The sequence below is a fragment of the Schistosoma mansoni genome, chromosome 4, assembly GCF_000237925.1.
Source record: "Schistosoma mansoni strain Puerto Rico chromosome 4, complete genome".
Classification (NCBI taxonomy): Eukaryota; Metazoa; Platyhelminthes; class Trematoda; order Strigeidida; family Schistosomatidae; genus Schistosoma; species Schistosoma mansoni.
The window spans coordinates 25265006-25287439 of record NC_031498.1 but is presented as its reverse complement, the minus strand read 5'-3'; the positions used below and the strand labels follow the sequence as shown (position 1 = coordinate 25287439).

The window sequence follows — 22434 nt, the reverse complement described above, 5'->3', positions numbered from 1 at the left end:
ATTGGTTGGATTTAGACATAAACACCATCGGATGCCGGCTCAGTGGTCTAGAGGTTAAGTGCTCTGACACGAGACTGATAGGTCCTGGGTTCGAATCTCGCGAGGCGAGGTCGTGGATGCGCACTGCTGATGAGTCCCACAGTAAGACGAAAAGGCCGTCCAGTGCTTCCAGGTTTTCTATGGTGGTCTAGCTTCAATTGACTCACGCTTTCAACTATGAAAATACTGAAATCTCCACAAAAGCCCTCAAAAATTTATTTATAACATACAATAGTTATATTATAATTTTAAGACTCAAAATAACAGTTATGATTACTACTACTCTTCTTCTTAAATAAAAAAAGTGCTTTGTATCAAAATCTCCTGTTTTGCTCTTTTTTTTATAATGAAAACTTAATATGTAAAAAAATTGCACATATATCAACTACTAGTGATTGAGATGAGTAGTAGCTGTAATTCGTTCATATTGTCTCATAAAACGGTTACCTCCGGGAAGGAGAAAGAGAGAGAGGACAGTGTCTATGAATAATGACAACAGTATCTACATGTTAAATGCTTTTTGAAATTAGATCAAAGTGAAGACATTTCAGATTTGCATTCATCGTAGAAGATAATAATAGTGATAACAAAATAAACAATCAAATTATCTGATCAATTCATCTTTACATTCTCCAATATGTATAATCTGAATAATTTGTAGCATATAGAAGTCGATCATTCACTTGTGGAAAGTATACATCAACCATTTGTAATAATGAATCTAAATTAAGTTTAGCTAATACACTATTAGTGTATACTGTTGTAGTAGTTAATCCTGTAGTAATAGTATCATTAGTATTCGTAGTAGTAGTAGTAGTATTAGTAGTAGCAGTAGTATTAACAAAACTATCAGATGTTGTTGATGATGTTTCTGAAGTAGTTGTAACACTAGAAGTAGATTTATTCTCATTGTTTAATTGTTGATTAGAACTGACATGAGCAGTATCATTCTTTTTCTTTAATTTCTTATCTTTTCCATTTTCTCCTGGATCACCGCATATTACATTGCCTAAATAATCAACTGTATATATTTGATGATCATTTAAACCGATTGCTTTATAAGTTGCTATATCTGTTGGTCGATTACCAAATCCAGCTATAAATGGTATATTATCTTCTTCATTTTCATTTTGATGATTATGATTATCATCGATAAATAAATTGCATACTTCACGAAGACATTCAATTTTATATTCATCTGCTCGTTTTGCAATTACTTCTCTGAAAAAAAAAAAATAGTGTTTATAAATAGGGTATATCATACTTTATATTTTTTTTTCTGGTTAGCGTTTTTTTGGCGAGTTGGTTTTCTAAGGGATGAGGTCGCTAACCCCAAGCCCAACCCTCCTCCTTTATCCGGGCTTAAGACCGGCAGTAGCCCCGGAGGAGCTACAGGCGGATACAGGCAAGATACTTCGGATCCGATGGCCAGACACTATCAGCAATAAGTCATTGTGGGAGACAACAAACCAGATTCCATCCAGTGCAGGAAGAAATCAGGAAGAAGCGATGGAAGTGGATAGGACACACATTGAGGAAATCACCCAATTGCGTCCCAAAACAAGCCTTCACATGGAATCCTGAAGGCCAAAGGAGAAGAGGAAGACCAAAGAACACATTACGCCGGGAAATAGAGACAGATATGAGAAGAATGAACAAAAAATGGATAGAACTAGAAAAGAAGGCCCAGGACAGAGTGGGTTGGAGAATGCTGGTCGTTGGCCTATGCTCCATTGGGAGTAACAGGCGTAAGGTGGGTAAGGTGTAGATACTTTTTGTTGACTAATCATATGTGATGCGCTAGCTCTTATTACTAAACTGAGAAAGCACACAGAAAAAGTTTGAAATTTTACTGAAAACACCAACCTACCAGTCAGCCAGACATAAAGAAAACAGAATAGGGAACATATGTGCATCTGTTCAAATTGTCACACCACATATGGCACAGTGAGATGAAATTATCAAGACAAATGCCAGAGTAGTAGAAGTAGTAACAGTATTGCTGTCAGTAGAAAAGATTGGGCGTAGACAATATGATTTGAGAAGAAAGAATGAATTGGCGGAATGAAAAACAAGATGATAAATTTTAAGACTCAAGATCTACGAGAAGACAAATAATGAATGTCATTGTGACGAACTGCAAACCATGCCACCCAACATCATCAAACATTGGTTACGATAATCGTGAGGACCTCAATCGGACAATCTGCACCTAACTGCATAGAATTAACTCAACAGTTGATGACTTCGTGGACTGTTCCCATGTCTTGCTTTAAAAATTCATATATGTATATCTGAAAATACATACGAGAAATTAGAATACTTACTTGCGGAACGCTTCCAGAACAGAAAATGGTGATAAAAGTATTGGACCATCTGGTAGACGATAATTACCTTGTTGAATGGTATAAAGAAGTTTTCTTGTGGCTCTAGCTTGACCAATAGGACGAGAAGATAAATAAATAAATTTATATCCATTATTAGCTATTTTATTGTATAATTGAGCTATATGATGATGAGTCCAATCCATTCCGACTAATGGCATCAATTGTCCTAACCAATCTGATCTATAATTAACAAATGAAATATTTTACTAAAAAAGTATTCTAAAATCCCATTATGAACAATGTTTACTATCTTAAGGTATTCGTTCATATTTACGGAGAAAAAAACAACAACAAATGAATCTAATTAAGTATTGATTATAATCAGAAGGGGTTTTGTGGAGATTTCAGTATTTTTCATAGTTAAAATCATGAGTCAACTGAAGCTAGACCACCATGGAAAACCTGGAAGCACTGAACATTAACACCGTTGGATGCCGGCTGACTCAGTGGTCTATCAATTAAGTGCTCCGGCGCGAGACTGGTAGGCCCTGGGTTCGAATCTCGCGAGGCGAGGTCGTGGATGCGCACTGTTGAGGAGTCCCACATTGGGACGAAACGGCCGTTCAGTACTTCCAGGTTTTCCATGGTCGTCTGGCTTCAATTGAATCATGATTTCAACTATGATAAGTATTGATTATGGATTAATAAATATTTAGTTAATCATTATCATTATTTTTCATTTATAGTTTGAAAGATCTAGGATTATATAGTTGAGATCATGAGTCAATTGAAGCTAGACCACCATGGAAAACCTGGAAATTGAGCAACCGTCCACCATTGTCTTGGGTTCGAATCTCGTGAGGCGGGATTGTCGATGCGCACTGTTGAGGAATTCCACAATAGGACGAGTTAGCCGTCCAGTGCTTCCAGGTTTTTTATGGTTGTCTAGCTTCAATTGATTCATGATCTCAACTATATAAAATTATTAAAATCTCCACGAAACCCCCTTCTAATAAAGATCTAGGATTAGTTAGTTTATTTCATTTCAAGGCTAGTTACTGAAGATCAGATGATTGAATTCATGAGTGATTATCTTTTCTAACATATTAGTCAGTAGAAATAGAACAAAATTTTGTGGAAATCACTTATTCTCTCACTTACTTTGTTATTGTTCCATCAATATCCGATATTACAATTTTATCAGACCAATGCCAAAGGTATATAAAACAAGCACATTGACAAGTACCTTGATATTTACTGACAACAGAAAAAACTGCTTCATTTGCACCTTCGTGTAAATTGAGGCTTTTCTACAAAAAAAAATATCGAGATAAGTCATCAAAAATTTTATATTCAACCAACTAATATTATGGTTTGCATCACAAACTGACCACAAACCTCATTAAGCTAATAATAATAATAGTAATGTGCCCGCTAGTGACTAATTTCAGGAAGTAATCCCTGGAGCTCTAACTAGAGGCTGGGACTAGCGTAGTTCAACTATATCGGACGGGAAAAACACAAAAAACATATTATACAAATTTTACAACAAAAAGCCCGAATTTCAGTAATTTTTGAGGACTTTTAGTTACTATGGAAAACAGAGAACCACTACTGATAATTTACAAACCAACACACTAAATTTTGCGATTCCGTTAAGTTTACATTTCATCATCTTATCCAGAATTCTATCAGTCGAATGAATGGTTTAGAATCAGTCACAATGGCTTAGAGACATCCACTCTTTTCTGTCTATAGACCTTAAGTATCTAAACTATCTAGTACTTTTTATTTCACGAATTCATTCTTCCTCCCGAATCATATTGTCAAGGTAGGTGGTAGACGGTCACACATAACACATGTCCCAACCATCTTAATCTCAGGAGATTTACACTCCCACCAATCAATTTCCTACTTTTGTTTAGCAATGTATGCTAAATCTCAGGATTCCGCATTTGATTAATCCATAATATTCGAGAACTACTTCGAAGGGAACTACAATCAATGGAGTAAGTCTAATTATAGACTTAAAATAACCAGAATGTCAAGTGAACTACGATAACTTTAACCAAAAATCCTTGAGATTACTTTTAAAACAAGGTCAAAACCGTAAATAAATTCTACAACAAATACTTTTTAATTTTAAACAAACACACTAGTAAAGAAAAATTGATATTTGTCAACTTACAAGCTGTTGAGATGTTAAACGATTTGCTTGTTGAATTGGAATCCTTGACTCAATATTACCAGTTGTTTTTCGATGATAAGCATTATTACTTTCATAATCATCCGAGAAGTATCCTGCCTCTTCAGGAGATGATGTCTGTGATGGATCTGGTGTTTTACTACGACATCTTACGTCGATTGCTGAAGAATGTAAAGGAATTTTAGCGGTAGGTGGAGCATTCAACAACCCAGTTTTAGGCAAATTGTAAGGACTGTTCAAACAGTATTCATTCCCCGTAGGAGATTACACAGAAAATGATAATAAAATTTAAAATGTGAGAATGGAGAATATGATTAACAAGTAACAAGATTTTTATAGTTAAATTCATGAGCTCAATGACGCTAGAACACCATGGAAAACCTGAAAGCACTGGACGGCCAACTCGTCCTATTGTGGGACTCCTCAGAAGTGCGCATCCACGATCCCGCTTCGTGAGATTCGAACCCAAGACGGTGGTGGACGGTTGCTCGACTTCCTGGATTGGTTGAAGTTAGACATTCACACCGTTGGATGCCGGCTCAGAGGTTTAGAGGTTAGGCGTTCTCGCTCGAGACTGGTAGGTCCTGAGCTCGAATCTCGCGAGGAGGGATCGTGGATGCGCATTGTTGAGGAGTCCTACAATAGAACGAAACGGTTTTCCAGTGCTTACAGGTTTTCCATAATGGTCTAGCCTCAAATGACACATGATTTCAACTATGAGATTACTAAAATCTCCACGAAAACCCCTTCTGATAAGTAACAAGTTAAAAATAAACCAAACATAGATTTAAAAGTAACGACAATCTTCAGCCAAAGCTAACAATTGGACTGGATCATGTTAGAAGATGTAGACTACCTGGTCGGAGTAACCATTAGATATTGACTTTGAATTACATAACTCAAAATCATTTGCAATGGTGAAGGTGAATCCATTCTTTGTACTTCTGTAAACTTTAGGCTTCTGAAATACTCATGATTTTTTTTTCACGACAAAGTCCACTAAAGATTAGAGTAAACCATTTTCTATCTTAAACTGTAAATATTGTTTACTATCGAATTTATCAAGACGAAATAGAACAAACTTTATCTTGACATATTCGCATATCGAGAGACGGATGATAGCTAGCAGAAGAGACCAGGAAGCGCGTTTCGTCCTATTTGGAACTTGTCAGCTGGATGTACCTAAATCACATAGTTGATGTTCATCCCGAGACTCAAACACAGTATTGGTCGTCTCAAACGCCTTTACATCATTCACTATGCTACCGACTCTTCTGCTAGCTACCATCCTCCTGTGTTTACAAAGTTTGTGACTTAGGGCAATATCGAAGCGATCCGCACATGATGCACATATGCCAATAGGAAACTGATCAGTTTAAGTCCTAAGCGTCAATAGGAAGATCCAAATAACTAATACAAATGAAGGTTTGTATAACATTCCAACTGATCTATGCACAATTTACTTCTTATTCACTCAACTACCAGCTAATAAAGTATAGAATTCTAGAAATAAATTGTTTTTGACTAATGCTCACCGTTCATAATTCTCTTGATCAAATTCTTCTTGCATTAAAACTGGACTAGATATAACAAGATCAATTGGAGCTAGCATTGATTGTACAGAAGAATGTTGATGTAATGAATCTTGATAAGTTAAATCATGTGAACCAGAATCTGAGCTAATAACACTTGGATTAGTTTGTCTTCGTCTTCTCCACCATAACCAACTACTGCTACTACTAGTGTTCATTGTATTCGATTGATTAGTTTGTATTTCTGGTTCACAATCATCAGTTGTTTCATTAAATGATGAACTCATCAATGGGAATTCTGAGCCACGATCACGTTTATGTTGTTCGAGTATAATATTATATGCTGGATGTAAAGTATCCTTTTCTAAATGAATATTTTTTTCAGTCTATGAACAATAATAGTGAGGTGGTTTATGAAAATAATAAAAATAGCAAAGATGAAATTGAATTATTCTAAGTTTAGTAGTTAGGAAGTAAAATCAGTTAACTAGAGATTGTCTATACCAAATGATTGATGTACATTTCTTAAAAAACACATTTTAGAATGCATCTAGAATGTGTGCAGTTACTGGTATGAGGGCTAATATCAATTCCCGGCTGTCCACACCGTGGAAGGGTATTTCTTGAGGGACCTGAAAAGGAAGTTGGATTAGTGTTGGTCTTAACGACCTGTGAGCGTGACCGCAGTGCCCAAGGGACAACTGCTTGAGGTTGGTCACACGACCTTTTTGTGAGTATTTTTTGTGTTAGCTCCGTACTTGTTGAGACCTTACCACCGGAGACGGATATCCGTGGGATAAGGCGAGATATGCAATTTTACGGTCGACCTTTTCTAACCCCACCCTTCCTTGTGGGAAGGCAGTATCGATGTTATGCTGGTTGTCTGAAGGAAACACCTTACTGCCGTCACACCTCTGTACAGTCGGCAGTACGACTTCGCCTTCGGACCTTGGGTTTGCTGTTTTTAGTCTTACCACTCTTCAACCGACCTGTCTGGCATGGTAGGACCTTGAGGATGGATTGTTCCAGCCAGTATAGCTCGATTGGTTCATCACGATAGGCAAGCTCGACCACCACGTCAAGGTAGCAGCAACGGTCGGGTACAGTTGAATTTGATTGAAAAATGACAATCGTACTAATCTAAAAAGAGTTGACTAATTATCTAATTCTTGATAGATCCAGTGGAAGAAACGATATTTTGAAAAATTTTATTTCAAAGGGTTTGTGTTACCCTTTAACGATAATCCGGAATGAATTTTGATTAGTCTTTGTTAGCCTACATGCATCCTGACTGGATGATGGGTTTGATGTGACTTTTTTGTTAGAAGTTTTAGCATATTTCGATTGAGGTTAGCAGTGATATTCGGAACCCATCAATTGGATATATTTGAATCGAAGTGTTAATGTTCAGACGAAGACTTGAATTTAGTACCTATCGCTCTAAACGGAATTGTATTATCCACTAAGCTACTGAGTTTAAACAGTCAATAGCTTATGCAACGGATATGTTTATGATTTCAACAACGAGGTAAAAAAGTGGAATCACTTTATTTGGAGAATCTGATAAAAACTAAGGCGAAATCGCCACCAGCTCCTATTTCGAGCCATATATGGTAATGTCTCAAGCCGGTGAGTTGCATGACCTGTAGAGATGGTGATGAACGAATGGATGCTAGTCATGTGCATACTATGAAGCCATTTCAGAAGGTCATCAAATTTCTGCTTTACAGGGATTTCACTTATTTATTTAATAATTTAAACACATAAACATTGGTACACAGGAACATCAAAATATATATGCGCCAAATAAAGTAGTCAACATTCAATTTGCATGTCGACTGGGATACTCTCCAGGTGCCCAAGCAGAAACAGATAGTTTTCGTTAGGAGCCACCCACAAGCGTCTGATCTAGAGGTATAATCTACGAGGCAGTGAACTAACGTTAAAAGATGCGATCCCATGGTAGCCAGTGACCAAAAGTAGACTCTTAAGCTATTTGTTCCTTTTGAATTATCGGGCCTATGTGCACCATCGATTTGTAATCAGGAATCACCAAATCCCATAGGTGAATCCTCCGTAGTCACCAACCCAGTTGAAGTGCCGGGTATTCGTTTTTCGTCCTCTCGATTTCGTAAACAACAGCTCCGCCGCAGTGAGTAGGACTTCCCTGGCAGTGGCTGTACACGCGTGGTCATGTGAGACTACTGCAAGAGAGAGAGAGAGCGGACTGTCTCCACGCTCGGTCGTACCAGGATATTGGTGGACTTTTAAGTGATTGTCTCCGGTGAGTAATTGCCTCACATTTGACACGGATTACCTCCACTGGTCACGGCTTCTCATTAGAACTCCGGGAATTTCCTCTCGAAGCTTTTTACTAGTGATGGCCGTCTAATATCGTGGATCGATTGAAGTTGGACACTAACATCGTTGGATGCTTAGGGGTCTAGAAGTTAGTAGTACATAATAGTTTATTACAGTTATTCAATCAAATCCACTTTATAATTAATGAATTGATTTCATTTATAATTAGTTACCTGTGATAAATTTTTCAATAATATCCTAGCAGCTGTTTCACCTGACATACACCTATCAGACCATACAATCCATATAGAATTGAATGATATTTTATCAGTTTCAAGTTTAAGAAAATCTTCAGGGTATAGCAATTCACAATTGATTGATGATTTTTTTCTAAAAAATTTAGGACGTGTTGATTGAATTTTTTGTGAATGATTGAATTGATTACTTGGATTCAGGTTTAACTGTGAAGTTTTGTTGTCAGGGTTATCTTTGTTCTCTTTATGGTTAACCGTATTAGATTTATTTAAAAGACGATAAATATAGAATTCATTTGGCCAATGATATGTATCTTGGAGATATTGAATTAAATCTCTGTAAAAAAAAGTAAAGAAGTGAATTGACTATAGTATACCCATACCAGTTTGATAGATTGAAAAAAAACACTATCTGAATTAAAGATCCTCGTTTTCAACCTATATTTGACCATACCATGTAGGTTGATTGGAGAGCGATAAGACTATAAGCAGTAAACTCGTGGTTCAGAGGGTATGTTATTAGTAGGTGTTCCTTTTAGACAACCAATGTTAACAGCAATGGTGTGTTCTCATGACGAAAGAAGGAGCTTAGAAAAGATCAGCCTAAAGAATAGTTTATCTTATCCCGTTTCATAGGTTCTCATTGTGGGAGAAAAGGCCTGTTACGTACAAAGCTAATACAACAAAAACTATTCGCAGAAAAATTGTGTGACTGACCACTAGTAAATGTCCCTTAGGCCTTGAATTCACATTCTCAGGTTTTCAAGACCACCTTTAGTCTAGTTACCTTTTCACGAAAAATCATTTAACAATTAGCGACCGATAAGTAGCAACTCTCCTTATACGTCTAACAATTTTCTGAACTAATCAAAGAACTGGGTAATTCTGATAAACTTTGCTCTCTATTACTTCAATAATCACTCAAGACCGTGAAAGGATTTATCTCGATTCATTGAAAACTCTTAAAGAGCAAATAAAATTGTTTAAACACATATTACTAACATTAGTGTGAGGATGGTCCACAGGTGAATTCGAGGAAGCTCTAAGAAGCCCAGAAGGAGCCTGACATACTCTATCCAATCAGCTTTTGGAAGAATATTCTAGAATTGCCACGTGTAGCTTCCCTATTGAACAATGCTGATAACTCCCTGTGTGCCGATTGGATAACTATAATGATGATTTCGTCTCTATTAAAAACTATAAATACCTGACAATTTTGTACCATAATCGACACTGTTTGGAATAACATTCCTTCTACTTGTCTTCTGATTTGTGACTTGGGAGAGTTCTAGCCTTCGAGTGCTCAAGTATTGTGCGATAGACTAAGAAATCTAAGTTCGCGATATAACAATTTGCCTATTATTACACTTTGGACCGTAATTTCATTTTGTCAAGACAATCAATTCCTAACAAATTAGTACAACAGTGAGAAAGTAACTGACAAGTTGATTAGTCCTCTTCTCATCAACTATTGTTCTTAGACATTTTAAAGATGACCAGAATATTTAATTATTTGACTTATCAGAAGGGGTCAACTATTTGATTTATTCTAAATGGTCACACTGTAGTTTTACACAAAAGTTCGTCTTTTCGCTTTGTACAATTCTGTTGACCATCTTCGTAAAATGCATATTACATCCAGATTATCCCTACTTTCAATCACTTTAATAAACTTGAAATGAAATAGTTGATGAGTTACAGATATAAAAGAAAGTAGCAACATAAGACGATCAATAATTTGAAATATTTCAAACTGGTGATGTCAGACAATATATCTTCAGAGTCACACAAAGAATACATTTATGAAACATAATATAAACTAGAAGCAGTAATGTAGCTCGTCAAGCATAGATTTGTATAGCACGTTTTGAGCTGAACGTTATGTGTTTGGGTTAGCGATACCATATGACATCCCAAGTCGATGTGGAACGGGACTCGAACCTGATACTAAGTGACTTAGAATTAAATGTTATAACCACTAGTCCTCCACATATCGTTTGAATACCTATTACCTGTTATAACCTTTTTATCATCTGGTTTAGTTTCAGAGGACGTAAATGTAGAGCATTTTGTTTAAGAACTGGCGGCGATGCTCAAAGTAATGTAGGAAGAGCGGATTGTGAATATGTAACCCAATGATTGAAAGCTAAATAGTTTACTTCTAAAACTTGTATTAATTACCTATAAACTTAACTGAGATCAATACAAAATACTGAACCTCTTAAGTGAACAAGAGATATTCATATGAATTCGATTTTATGTGACTTTACTTACCTTAAGGTGATCTTTTCTGTATTTTCTTTATCCACTTCTTCGATATTACTCGATAAACTTCCTTTGTCAAGAGTTGGAATAACGTCTGTGGATTCTGACTGGAATTCAGACGAGTTATTCATGGGTTTTGAGTTTTCACCGTTTGGAACTAAAAATTAATGAAGACGGTGGGTGATGTTAAAGTTTTTCCCTTTGTTTATAGAATTGGATTATACGGTATTCTGTTTAAACTGACGATTTTTATGATAGAACTGTAGAATACCACATAAGAGTAGAAGACTATATCAAGTTACTACCATTCTTAACAGTGACTTAGAGAAATAAAATTGCTGGAAGGAACAAACTACAGGACCAAACAAACCAACCAATTGCCTTCTCATTTAATACTCTGCAATTACCTGCAATCTTATTCGCATAAAGTCCTACTCAATTTCGACAGTTCATAAGAGGTAGCTGTAGTCGGAGACCCATAACAGTTCAAGCCATTTGGATTAGATAGTTATGTGTAAGTCTTGACAAACTACTACAAAGTGTACTCAAGCCTTATTAGAAATTAAAGTGACTTAAGCAGATTAGGGATATGTCACTTAGAAGTGACACAACCATCTATTCATATGAAGCTGGAGATGTGTTTCCAACCAATTGACCCGTTAATCTTAAATGATGTGTTGTCTAAGCCAGATCATTGGACAGCAACGTGGATCAGACACATGAAAACTGTTTCTAGAGCTCTCTCTATTGCCAGTACACTTGAGAAAACGAACCATATCTCCAGTTGAATGCATAATGACTATGGGTGCCAGGATAGTGGAGATTATGTTAACCAGAATGATTGTTCTATGGTTTACAAGTGGATTAATGGATTTGTAAAACGTAGTTTGCAATGGAAGCGTACAGACTGTTTTTAAAGTTGTAACATTCTTACATCAAATAAAACTGACGATCACACACATATTGATTAAATAAAGTGGATTATAAGCAGATTAGATTGAATAGAAATGCCTCACAGACCTGAACTGTAAAATAGTCTTATGATAACTTTTAAAGTTTTTATAATACAGAAGCTTGTACTTAAATCACATTTTCTACACAGATAGATCTCATGTCCACTTCAAAGTTTATCACAAGAAATATATTTAAAACAACAATAATTTTAATAAATCTAATCTTAGCCTAAGGCTCGCTGTGCAAAGGTAAGCTTTGACTAGCGCTTCACGATGCAGAATTTAAACAACGACATCCTGTAAGGATGCATCGTCAAGAAGTCTGTGCTAAAAGGTAAACGGTGATAACGATGAAGAGGTAAGAATTGTGAGCCTAAAAAACCGTGATTTTAGAAGAAATAAACATGTATTAAAAGTTGCATTTTTTCGAGAGAGGGATTATGTAAGACAAACAATAGGAAAACTGATAATAGCTGGTAATCACTATTTATGTTTTTGGTACTTAAACAGTATATGTTGCTATCTGAGCATTAATTTTATCAGATCAATAGTTCGCACCTAACAGAATCTTTTTTTAAAGGCTATCTTTTGTATGAAAAAACCAGCAAGTAAGATACTATTATCTCCTATAGCCTTAAATGTCATCTATAAACTATGCATTCAATGTGTTATGCTGACGTAAAGCGATAGGCGTTAGTGTTTTCCTAGAATAAGTCATTTTACAATCATGGCATTAAATGTATTTAAAAAGAGAATATCATTTTCTGGATAAATAAATATTAAACTTGAAAACGTTCCTTCTCATCATTTACCTTTGTATAAATTCTGTATCGTCAAGAATGGCTACAAGAATTAAATGATTTATAAGTTGATGAATTCAATCCAGCTGTTATCTTCAGTGGCTATGATATGAGGAACTGAATACTTTACGGCTGTGAAACATGGCCATTAAGAGTAGAGGATACTCGTAAGTTACTAGTATCTGACCACAGATGCCTTAGAAATGTTGCTCGCATCTGCTGGGATCACTGGGTAAGTAATAGTGAGGTTAGACACAGGGTATTAAGAAATGATGGTAAATCAGTTGATGAGGTCATGAATCTTCATCGACTGAGATGGTTGGGCCACGTGTTACGTATGCCTGAACACCGATTACCACGACGCGCTATGTTGACTAGTGTAGGGGATGGCTGAAAGAGTTAGGGGCGGCCAAACCAAAACGTGGCATCATTGCTTGAGGTCACTAACTTCTAGTCTGAGCCATGTTGGCAGATGCAAACTACTTGGTTGGGGTCCGCGTGACTATCGTAACCAATGGTCGGAGACTCTAGGTGACATGGCTCAGAATCGATCACAATGGCGTAGGTGTATACACTCTTTATCTTCCCTTAAACCTTAAGATTAAAATCTTCATAACGTTCTTCCATCCTATACTACATCCTTATATACAACCTATCTTTTATATACTACCACCACTAAATTAACTATTTCTATGAATCCGGTGTTCATTTTGTTGTGCTAACGAGGTATGGCAACTTGGACCGATGCATAAATGTGCCTGGTCCTACGTTGTAGCTGACTGACTGACAGTAACGTTCAAAACTGAATAACTTGTTGATACTATTACTTTATGAAATGTTTTACGGATGAGTTGTAAAACAAACTACTTCATGAGAGAATGGATGAATAACTCTATGACAGTCTCCATAAATATCTTTATTTTATTAAGGTATATAATCAAATGAATTATAGTTCACTTACTATCTTGAATATCTATTTCAAAAACATTTTCCAATTGTTCAGTATTTGATTCATTTGTAACACAATCAATATGATCATTTTCATTTTGCGTCCAAGTTTGCAATTCCTCATTACTTCTAAGTAATGCTTCTGTTCTTTCTGTTTTAAGTTTAGCTTCCTATTGGATAAATTAATGTTTATCAGTGAAAGATCTAACGTGGTATAGAGAACAAAGATATAAATCATGACTGTAAAACTTCAATGATTCGATTCAAGTTATCACTGGTTCTATGTGTTTAACAGGCTTAAATAATCTGGATTTTCTTTCTAGTGCAGTCAGTCGCGATCAAAGTACAGACTAGCACAAATATACACCAAGTTATTATACCACAACAGCGTGATGAGTTGAAATTCATACGATGACTACCAAAAGCAATTATATAACGTAAGGTGAATGATAATAAGAACGACTACGCATTGAGAATATGATTCGAAAGCATAGAATAAACAGGTATGTAAGGAGTCAGTAATGCTTTCTTTCCAACAAGTCCTTTAATGCTGATCGAATTCTATTGACCAAGTTTTAGTGTTTTCATTATTCTAAGCAGCTCTACATAGAGGACACTATATAGTGTCTGTCTCCTGTTGCGCATAAAATGACGTTGGTTTCAAGTTACTCAACAGCTTGCATTGTGTTGGATGTATGTTTTAAGTTGTCTCTTTTCTTAAAGTGCTTACCGTGCCTTAAAATCAATAAGTAAAAATAAGCCAAAAGTTAGTTGATCTCTTCTTTTTGAAAGTGAATGAGTCCATTCATCTCTTAGTATCTCTATTGAAGTATAAGAACAGCCTTGTAAGAAATAGCCCAATATCAATTGACCAAACTCAATTCACAGTTTCTAATGTAGTTAAGTTTGGATTAATTTACAAAATATTTAATCAGTACAACAATTTACGTATTGATTAAGTAAACCCAAATTATAATGTCACCAGTTTGTCGAGGACAAGTAAAAGCAAAAAAAATAAGGATCGATTTGTCACCTTATAGTTGTCCGTCTTCATCCGTTTAAGTTATGGACGAATCAATCAAATTTAGAGTGACGAGCATTGATTTTTACGCGGAATTTATAGATCCATATTGTTAAATACTTTTTAACCATTATGTCTGATATCAGTTAGTGATTAAAGCCTTAACTCTAATTCTGAACCATGATTTTTAAGTTTTAATCCTAATCCCTTACTTATAGCCCCCTTTCGATCCAAGTAAGACGCTAAAGTTTCTTAAGGTCACTTTAGTATCCTAATTGCTCTACTATGAGTTTGCCTAATACTGACGAATACTAAAATTTCCACAGACAATGTTATCCATAAGTGGCATATGAAAAAATGTATGAATTGTCGATTGGATCAGCCTAATCTACTTAGCTTATCATCATTTGACTAGATGAGCATAAATATTACCAAAGGAATCATGAACAAGAATATATAAGTTTAAAACACACCTCATTATCGAAATAAGCATAACCTGTTGGTTCAACATGCATACATATATCTGGTCTTGGCTGTCCATTAATACATACATCAACCTACAAAGAACAAACATAAAAAAACCGATTAAAGTAAAATACTCACTTCTTAATTTACTTAGTTAACTACAAATAAAAAGTAGTTAACAATGAAGAACAGAGTTTAAAACAGAAAAACAATAGGTTATTGTTATTAAGAAGGAGAGATAAAGAGTAAACGTGATAATCAGAAACACGAAGTAGTAAGTAAGTAAGTAAGTTTTGACACTATAGATTATGAAAAAAGGTAACTGAAGTGTTACATCTAGAGGCTATATATGTTATATCTAGAGACTAGTAAGTAGGAATTTTATTCCCCAAACAGTGTCAAAATATAGTACACAAATCTCATGTATCTATAGTTTTTTGGCTGAAAGTAAATCATCATTTCGGACAGCCAATAGGCACATAGGGGGTCATTTTTATTCATCCAATAAGGAAGCTACACGTCGACATTCTAGAATGTTCCACTAGTGGTGACTGGATGGAATATCTTCGGCTCTTTCTGGGCTTCTTGAGGCTTCCTAGAGTTTGCCAATGAGCCATTCTTACATGAAGTAAGACATTTAATTTAATTTTTATTCACGCTAAAGACATCATTATCAATGAATATCAATGGGAAGATCCAAACAAACAATACTAAGTGAATTTAAATTTCACCCCATCGCACTAGCAAGTGGCTATGAGGATTCAGTGGCCGAGTGGATAACGCGATGGCGTTTGAAGCGAGGGTACTGGGTTCTAGTCTCAGAGATGCAGGTACATCCAGCTGACGAGTCCTAAATAGGACGAGACGCGCGTCAAACTGGATTCCACTGCTAGCCACTATCCATCTTTGCTTATAATGCTTGTGAATTAAGGCTATATCGAGGCAATATGCACAGTATGCACATATGCCATTTAGAGACTGATCAGTTGCAGTCCTAAACATCAATGAGAAGATTCAAACAAATGTCAAATCATGTCAATAAGAATCTGGCAAATAGACATGAGATATTTACATTTGAAATTTAATTGCATAATAAGTCATATCAAAACATTCGTTAACTTTCCTTCAGTTGATCAATCATAAGCAGTGCAGTATCTTGAATAAGTTTTGTTAAAAAGAAATTGATTCAAGCTGTTATTATTCTTATCACTATGAGTATACCTGTCATCCAACTGTCAATTTGTTATTTGTTGTCATTGAGACCACTAACTCAATTTGTCTCGATTAGTTTAATAATTTTTTATAAATTCTTAGAAATATTTCTGTTTCTCAGAGTGAAGGCTAATGAAGATCACATTGAAAACAATAATGTTCGCTTATGTGTCGTTGTTTTAATCACAACTGTAATCAGTGAAGATAGATTAAATTGATAAAGCAGAGTTGATCTAATAAGAATCAATGGTTGTTGAAAATGGAAAGTGTTGGGGCGATCCTGGAAATTTCTCGCAATAGACATGACAAGTTTAGGAAACATTAAGAAGCATTTTATCCAATCAGCGTTTGATTAGAAGTTTTACTAGAAACATCGCGAAAATGAAAAATCAGATGTAGAGGTTCTGATTGACTGATTACTACACTGTTACTATGTTTAGTAGTATTCTAGAATTTTCAGGGAAACCCAAGGACTTCTAAAATGCTATAAAAAACCCTATATCTACTGTACATAAATGAACCTTTGGAGTAAAGTGCTCCTCGTATATTTTGCGTCTTTTCTCTCGCGTTCAAGTCGCGGTGTAGTTCTAGCTTGAAGGTTACGAGACTAGCTTAGGATCCGAGTACAGCGTTCAATCAGCAAGACTTCTCAGAAAATAAAAAAAAATTAATACAAAAGTAATAAACGAAAATTATAACATATGGTTAGATTTTCTATTACTTACTTACTTACGCCTGTTACTACTCAGAGAGGAGCATAGACCTCCATTCAACTCTGTCCCGGGAAATCCTTCCCAGTTCTTTCCAGTTGATATTCATCCTATTCATGTACGCTTTCAATTACCGACGAAGTGTGTTCTTTGGCCTTCTTTTCTTTCGTTTCCCTTCAGGATTCCAAGTTAGGGCTTGCCTAATGACGCAGACTGATAATTTCCTCAAGGTGTGTTCTATTCACTTCCAACATCTTTTCTTAATTTCCTCAGTTGGTTTGTTCTCCCCCACAGTAGGATGCTGCTGATGGTATTCGGCCAACGGACACTGAGTATCTTGCGTATACAATTGTTTGTAAACATTTGTACGTTTTTAATGATGGTTGTGGTAGTTCTGGAAGTTTCAGCTCCGTACATTAGAACAGTCTTGACGTTTGTATTGAAGATTCTCACTTTAGTAGTTGACAGTTTTTTTGAGTCCCATATATTCTTCATCTGTTGGAATGCTGTCCTTGCTTTACCAAACTTCGTCTTCATGTCTGCATCAGATCCTCCTTGTTCATCGATGATGCTCTCAAGCACGTGAAACATTCAACAATCTTCCAGAGTTTCGCCATCAAGTGTGATTGGGTTGGTGTTCTCCGTGTTGTATTTGAGAATCTCGCTTTTACCTTTGTGTCTGTTGCAGCCCACTAATGTAGAGGCTGTTGCTACACTAGTTGCCTTCATCTGCATTTGTTCGTGTGGGATAGGATAGGAGGGTCAGATCATCTGCGAAATCCGGGCTGTCCATTTTATTCCGTGCTTCCTCTCAGATATAGAAGTCTTCATAATCTGATCGACCACCAGAAAAAAGAGGAAGTTGGAGAGTGGGCAGCATTGTCTGACTCCGGTCCTCACTTGGAATGCATCTGCCAGTTGTTCCCCATGTATCACTTTGCAGTGTAGTCCGTCGTATGAATTCTGGACGATGTCGACAATTTTCCAAAGTGATTGTCTTCCCTTCTTTGTCCTTGACCGTTTTCTCAGGTTCACTATATTTCCATACCGGTTTATCCGTCATGTCATATAGTTGTCTCATATTTCCTTCTGTTTCAACCTTTTCTACTGTCGCTGATAGGTCTTCCACGTATTTCTGCTTGCCGGCTCTAATGCTCCTTTTCACTTGCTTGTTTGCTTCTGTGTACTCAGCTTGTGCCTTGATTTACTCTGTTCTTGTTTTGACGTTGTAAACTTCTATCTTCTTGTTCTTCCTTTCTTGTATAGGGTTTCGATAGAGATCCATTCCTTATGATGATGTTTGTTGCAGTCAATAACGTTGAAGTTAGCGCTTTCTGGATCCCTTTCCAGTTGACCTCCATAGTAGTTTCTTCTTCTTTCAGTAAATCTTGTAAAGCTTGGAGCCTGTTGTTGAGAGTTATCTTGAACTCGTTGAGTTTGTTAGTATCTGGAAGTCTATATTGAACCTTAGTAATGCTGTTTGTCTAGAAGTCCAATGCTTCTTTAGCTTCAGTTTCATCTTGGTCACAACCAGGTGGTGATCAAAAGCTATATCAGCTCCTCTCCTGGTTCTCATGTCTCCCACTGACCCCGTGAATTTTTTACTGACGCAAATATGGTCGATCTGGCTTTGTGAAGTGTGATCCAATGAAACCAATGTAGCTTTGTGTATGCGTTTGTGAAGGAATATTGTGCTGCCTATAACCAACTTATTGAATGCGAATATGTCATCATTCTCGTCCCTTTCTCCCAGTCAGTAGATGTCGTCCCATGATATCTTCATATCCGGTGCTATCCATTCCGAATTTGGCGTTTAAGTCTCCCATCACGATAGTCAGGTCCTTTCTTGGACACTTCTCTATGGTCGATTGCAGCCTTAAGTAGAACTGATCTTTATTGTTATCATTTCTTTTCAGACCAGTGTACAGCAGCATCTCTGCCGTATCTAACCTTTGCTGTCCAGCTTGGGTCCGATGGATTTATGTGATTGCGAGAACCGCCAAGTTGTATCTTCTCATTTCCGTAGATATTTTATCGGTCCTTCCGGTCTCCCACGTTGTCCGAACATTCCATGTACCTATATTAATTGTTGTTCTGGTGGTTAAAAGAGGTATCAGTCTCGTGACTTCCAAAGAACCTCGGCTTTCACCACGAGGCGTCATAATTCTTCTTTCAATCCTCAGGACAGAGTTTAAACGATTTAAATTGTTTACTCTGGTTAACGTATTTTTAGCAAGGTTATTTTCTACAGGATGAGGTTGCTTACCCCACGCCCGACCCTCCTGCTTTGCCGGGGCTTGGGACCTGCAGTAGCCCTAGAAGAGCTGCAGGCAGAGTTTGAAGTTTCTATAAGTTACAAAAAACCCACTTACTCATGAAGCGAACAAGCTTAACAAATTGAAAGGTTACTTGATTACCAATATATACTTGGATTACTTTTACGTCACTAAGTGGTACTGATTTTATGGTTAACTTCATATCTTAGGTATGATCAGATGACTACTTGGTAAATTTATTTCAAATAGTTGTGATTTAGCCGTACGTGCAAAATAAACTATTTGAATACATTTGCCACGTTACCAGGGCAGATAGGGTGCTAGATGGAATTGAACTACCATTTATCGACAAAGGTACCTTGTATTGTACATTTGGCGTCATTTATTCACAATACTAGAAGACATAACATGTTGAATAAATCAGCTAGAAATAATAAGTCAAGTAATGTCGGAACAATTTGTCTTAACATTTACATTATTTTACAGTCAATTTAGCTGAGATTAACAGCAAATGAGTTTTTTCGATATAGGTAAGATCATATGACTTTTCTAATATGAAGTGAACATTTGATTATGCTAATTTTCAAGTTATTCAGCATTATTATAGTTGAAAGCGTGAGTTAATTGAGGCTAAACCATCAGGGAAAAACTGTAAGCACTGGACGGCCGTTTCGTTCTATTGTGAGGCTCCTCAGCAGTGCGCATCCACGATCTCGACTCGCGAGATTCGAACCTAGGACCTACCAGTCTCACGCCAGTATTAAACAATTAAACGTCTTAGTATTATCATAAAAAGAAAACAATCTATGGTCAGAAATGCCTATCAACGTCCTGGAATTATTCAAACATAAGCCTCACAATTTAACATAAATGGTTTTACTATTTTGAGCACTATAGAACTACATACTCTAGTTCAATAACCAGAAAGTATATTACGGTGTGGAAAATAGTACAAGTAAAATTACCACTGACTACAATTTAGAAGTTGTGTACAGACAAGTTAGCGACAAAGGCTGACATTCAGATAATAAGCATAATAACAAATCAGAGAGAAAAGCTGTTTATGAACACTAATTATGTAGTTTACCTACTAGTAAATGCAGTGACATTTACTAGGACTGGAAAAATACATTGTTGATAAGGAAATGTTATCCAGATACATATAAAATAATGGAACAAGACAGTAAATCTTGTTATAACAATCTAGCTGTCTAATAACGAAAGGCATGACATTATTAGGTAGTTGAAGTGAACAGAAAGTAGGTTATTACCATTTTCGTACACAAGTTCAACAAATTCTAAAGTATATCATCCGATAACCTATATAACATACATCGGCGAGACTATGATTTATGGACGACCTTTAGACGAATCTTAAGTGGCATTGAGAAATATTAGCCAATCAGTAAACAGTAAGTATAGAGTAAAAATATATTACACAAAACCAAAGAATTAAAGTGGATATACTTCTATTATATGGTCCAAAAACTTTTCAACGTTAGAAAGAGGTTTAAAAGTTCTAAAATCATAATGCCTAAGGTAGAGGAACTCATCCATATGGCTCCATAATAGCTGATCTCTGGAGCCATGATAAGGTTACAAAAACCCTCTCGGCCTTCACCACATAGCTTCAATATTGTTTGTGTACTCCGTTTGTGTATATTTATTATTTTTATTATTGATGTGTCCCTACAATACTCATACCACTGAACAACCGAAATTTCAGTAACATCTGCGATTATTGCAGCCAATTTTACTGGTTCTTTTATTATACAGTTCGCGACAATTATTATAAGTTGCCTTAATCTCAATTTGGATCGAGTGAAAAATTCCTATCCTAGCAAACTTCTTCCTTCAAATGATGTTACATCGAAGGACATCACGGTAGTCTGCACAAGGTCTGCAAGTCATTTAATACCCGCAGTTACAAATACAGGAACTTCTTAATGATCTCACTTATTGTAGTCGCTTAATTGTCAAGTCTTCTCTAAAATCCTCTGTGAACCGATCGTACATGAGCACCAGGTACTGAGATTAGCGCCGTGATCTTGAAATCCCTCAAACGTTTCTGATTGGCTCTTCCATAAATTATAGTCTCGCCCATACTACATCTTTAATACAATCAGTAGTTTACATAGAAAAGCAAAACATTTCATTTTATATCTTACCACATGTGATCTTGGATATAATACTCCCATTTTACCAAATCTTACATAAAATGGTGTACTTTGATATTCTCCATCTTTATTTTTTACAACAATGACATCAATAGCACCAGTTAAATTAGCTACATTAATACTTTTATAATATTGATGAGCACTTGAAATTAAACGACCCAAATAATTCATTGAAATGAGTTAAACTTGAAAGTAATATCACATTTTATAATCCGTTTAAGTAGTGTAATCATCTAAATGATGAATCTATCTATATATCACGCCATCATAAAAATTATCAATCTATAATGATCAATAAATCAATTGTATCCAATCAGTGACAAGGTCATTTTGTGACATTCAAATCATCATATGGATTATAAACAAATTAATTAACCAATCATAATTAAGAATATATTGCCTGTCTTTTTTTTTTTTTCTGAGTTAATTTTGTTCATCATTTTGGATGGAATGATTGTCTAGATTGTTCTTTTTTTTTTAGATATTGATAAATGTCATTTATTTACAAGACTTCATCTTGATATCACTTTCTGTCTATTAAGTTCAGATACAGTGAGTCTACAATTTATGAACGAATCAATGAGATTTCAAGGAGCAGGTCTTGGATTTTTGGCTCGAAATTCATTTATCCATATAGCATTTATATATTCTATCTGATTTCAGTTAGTGAAGAAAACTCTAAGTCTAGTTTCTAACCTTAATGTCTAACTATAAATCATAATTCTAATGCTTCGAACTAATTTATAACCCTCTTTTAACCTTAGTAAGTAAGTTAATAATCTCAAGGTCACTAATATCTTCCAAAAGTTGTCCATAAACCGACCTAATGATAATGCCGAATGCTTTTAGGTCACTTCACTGACACTTTTGTAATCTACGTTGGTCAAAATGAAATTAACTGATAATATAGTTAGGATAGTTTATGTACTATGAATATCAAATAATTAT

The 22434-nt window shown here is 35.8% G+C and overlaps 1 protein-coding gene across 1 annotated transcript; it reads right to left on the bottom strand.

Moving 5' to 3' along the window:
* Positions 1 to 662: 662 nt before the first annotated feature.
* Smp_149160 (putative lipin) lies at positions 663 to 21724 on the bottom strand (the record flags this gene model as incomplete). Its single annotated transcript, XM_018797305.1, has 10 exons — positions 21478 to 21724; positions 15120 to 15203; positions 13639 to 13795; positions 10934 to 11081; positions 8639 to 8996; positions 6108 to 6490; positions 4555 to 4804; positions 3528 to 3676; positions 2367 to 2606; positions 663 to 1260 (listed from the first exon to the last, which is right to left on the bottom strand). The coding sequence occupies exons 1-10, from the start codon at positions 21655 to 21657 to the stop codon at positions 663 to 665; spliced, it is 2547 nt and encodes an 848-aa protein (XP_018652360.1). The 5' UTR covers positions 21658 to 21724.
* Positions 21725 to 22434: the final 710 nt, after the last annotated feature.